General features: G+C 49.1%; 1 protein-coding gene across 1 annotated transcript in view; it reads left to right on the top strand.

Moving 5' to 3' along the window:
* megf8 (multiple EGF-like-domains 8) overlaps window positions 1-2,568 on the top strand; it is a 20,342-nt gene extending 17,774 nt beyond the window's left edge. Inside the window, exon 44 of the mRNA XM_076051032.1 lies at window positions 1-2,568. This exon is cut by the window's left edge and continues 474 nt beyond it. Coding sequence (XP_075907147.1) covers window positions 1-1,026 — 1,026 coding nt within the window. The 3' untranslated portion in view covers window positions 1,027-2,568.

Below are 2,568 nucleotides of genomic sequence, written 5' to 3'. Positions count from 1 at the left end.
CGGGAGGAGCGAGCCGAAGGCCTCATCTCCTACATCACGGTGTGGAAACCGCAGACGGTGCTGATCGTCCGCGGCGTCCGCGACCGCGTGGTCATCACCTTCCCGCACGAGGTGCACTCGCTCAAGTCCAGCCGCTTCTACATCGCCCTGCGAGGCGTGGGCACGCCGCAGAGGCAGGGCGAGTCGCAAGGCCTGCTGTTCCTGCGGCAGGACCAGGCCCACATCGACCTGTTTGTCTTCTTCTCCGTCTTCTTCTCCTGCTTCTTCCTCTTCCTCTCCGTCTGCGTCCTGCTGTGGAAGGTCAAACAGTTCCTGGACTTCCGCCGGGAGCAGCGGCGCCACATACAGGAGATGACCAAGATGGCGTCGAGGCCCTTCGCCAAACTCACCATATACCTCGAGCCGGAGGAGCCGCAGCTCATCTACCTGCCGTCGGTGGGCGGCGGGATCGGCGGCAGCACCGTGTCGCTGGCGCACGCCCGCACAGGCAAGCTGGGCGGGGTGGTGGTGGGTCAGCGGGGCCGGGCCGGAGCCATCGCCTACAAGCACGACCCGGCCTCGGGGCCCACGGCCCACCACCACCACCACCTGGCCCTGGGCGGCGGGGGCAACGGTGGGCAGCACCTCCCGCTGCACTACCTGAACACCCACCACTACGCCGGCACCACGGCCGGCACGCAGGCCTCGCACCACCACCACCCGTCCACGTATAGCGGCTATCAGCACTTTTGCCGCTCGGACCCCTTCCTCTCGCAGCTCATGGGCTTCTCCTACTCCACCTTCAAGGTGGGGCCCATCACGCTGGAGCCCACGGACGACGGCATGGCCGGGGTGGCCACCGTCCTCTTCCAGCTGCCCGGCGGGGTCTTGGCCCCCAACCGGGCCTGCCTGGGCTCGGCACTGGTCACCTTGCGTCAGAACCTGCAGGAATACTGCGGCCACGGCAATGGGGGAGGACACCCGGGGGGTGGGGCCGGGCGCAAGGGGCTGCTGGGCCATCAGCACCTGACCACCATGGCCATGTAGGGAAGCGAGAAAAAAAAAAAAAAAAAAAAAGACAGAAGAAATTATGAAGTCAAAAATATGCAAGAGATGGGCGTAATCTGTAAAATATTTGGTATGATAAATTAATTTTTAGAAAGAACCAGTCATGAGGCAGAGTCTAAAAGAAAGAGCCGTGTCATATGAAACCACAGCATTTTCAAACAGTTGTACATACACTGTGTAATGAATTACTGTCTTTTATTGTATTATGTATTGCTTTACTGTATATCAGTGCTTCACAAGACGACGCCAGTTGCACTAACACAGTTAAACGTATCAAGAAAAAAAATATGTTACATCCTGTCTTATCACTGAGGCGGCGCGAGCACGATGGTCTCTCTCAATCCGAATCTGTTGAGCCAAATGTTTCCCGTTGACGCCCCTCTCCTCCCCTGCAGATGAAGAAGAATAAGCGTGCCGTCTTTGGAACCAACGCGTGCTTTATTACACCAAAAAAAGTGACAATCAGACTCTCCATTTAGGCTCGACATACTGTGCAAGATTGTGACAGTCCGCTCAGCGCAAGGAATTACAAAAAAAAAAAAAAATCGCTTGTGAGATGTTTTCAATATCGTAGTCGACATGCGTGATCAATAAATATAACTGAATATGTGGCAGGCTTCTGAAACTACGTGTTAAACGGACTCTCGGATGTGTTTTACATATTCACTCACCTGCTTCTGTTGAGTTGTTTTTCTGCTCATCTGCCTTCACTTCTTGCCTTGTCTGTGAGTCAGCTGGCTTACACTTTATACTTGTGTTTCTGGGAATGTTTGCTGCAGCCTCTGGAGGTCATCTTTTTGGAAACATGTTGGTTTGTCACAAATTGTTTGATGGATTGTTTGTGTTTTTTGTTGTTGGTGTTTTTTTTTAAGAAAAGCATTATGTTTTCAGTTGATGACGTCTCGTAATCTCAACAGAACACATACACAAAAAATGAAGAAATTTGTGTTTAACTCTGAAAAATATATTTACATTTTGTCCACATGACATTTATGTTGTTTTACAAGTTTTGCTCTACCTGTTTTTTTCTTAATTTTCTTTTGGGTAACTTGCCAGCTTACATGATTGTATCAGCCAATCGTAACAAATATTTGATTTAAAAGTGAATGGACGTGGAAAATACGGAATGATATCAAAACTACAGTGGTTATGGAAGAGTTGTATTGAAAGTTCTCCTGGTGAGAAATTTTTGGATGACTTGACAGCCTTTATTTTGCAAAAAGAGACTGAATCACTTGTTGTTGACTGAAGTATTTTTTTTTTTGTTTTCTTTTTTGCACTGCATGGAGGCAATAAGCCCCCTTATTCATGTGAAAGTGGATGTCGTCCAGCTTCAGTGTCGCGGATGAACTCGGAATGGTGCTACTGGCTGTGAACAAAAAAAGCAAAGCGTTTCGTCATGAACTCAGCCCTCCCCACAACTACAAAAATATTCACATTATTTATAAAATCCCTCCACAAAGAAGCATTAATTTTGTTTTGTTTATGTCTCGTATCTTTGTGTATTATTCCTTTTTTTTT

The sequence above is a fragment of the Nelusetta ayraudi genome, unplaced genomic scaffold (genome assembly GCF_046127955.1).
Source record: "Nelusetta ayraudi isolate G7.1 ecotype Tasmania unplaced genomic scaffold, CSIRO-AGI_Nayr_v1 ptg000131l, whole genome shotgun sequence".
Classification (NCBI taxonomy): Eukaryota; Metazoa; Chordata; class Actinopteri; order Tetraodontiformes; family Monacanthidae; genus Nelusetta; species Nelusetta ayraudi.
The sequence above is the reverse complement of the archived record's forward strand: the minus strand, read 5'-3'. Positions and strand labels throughout refer to the sequence as shown.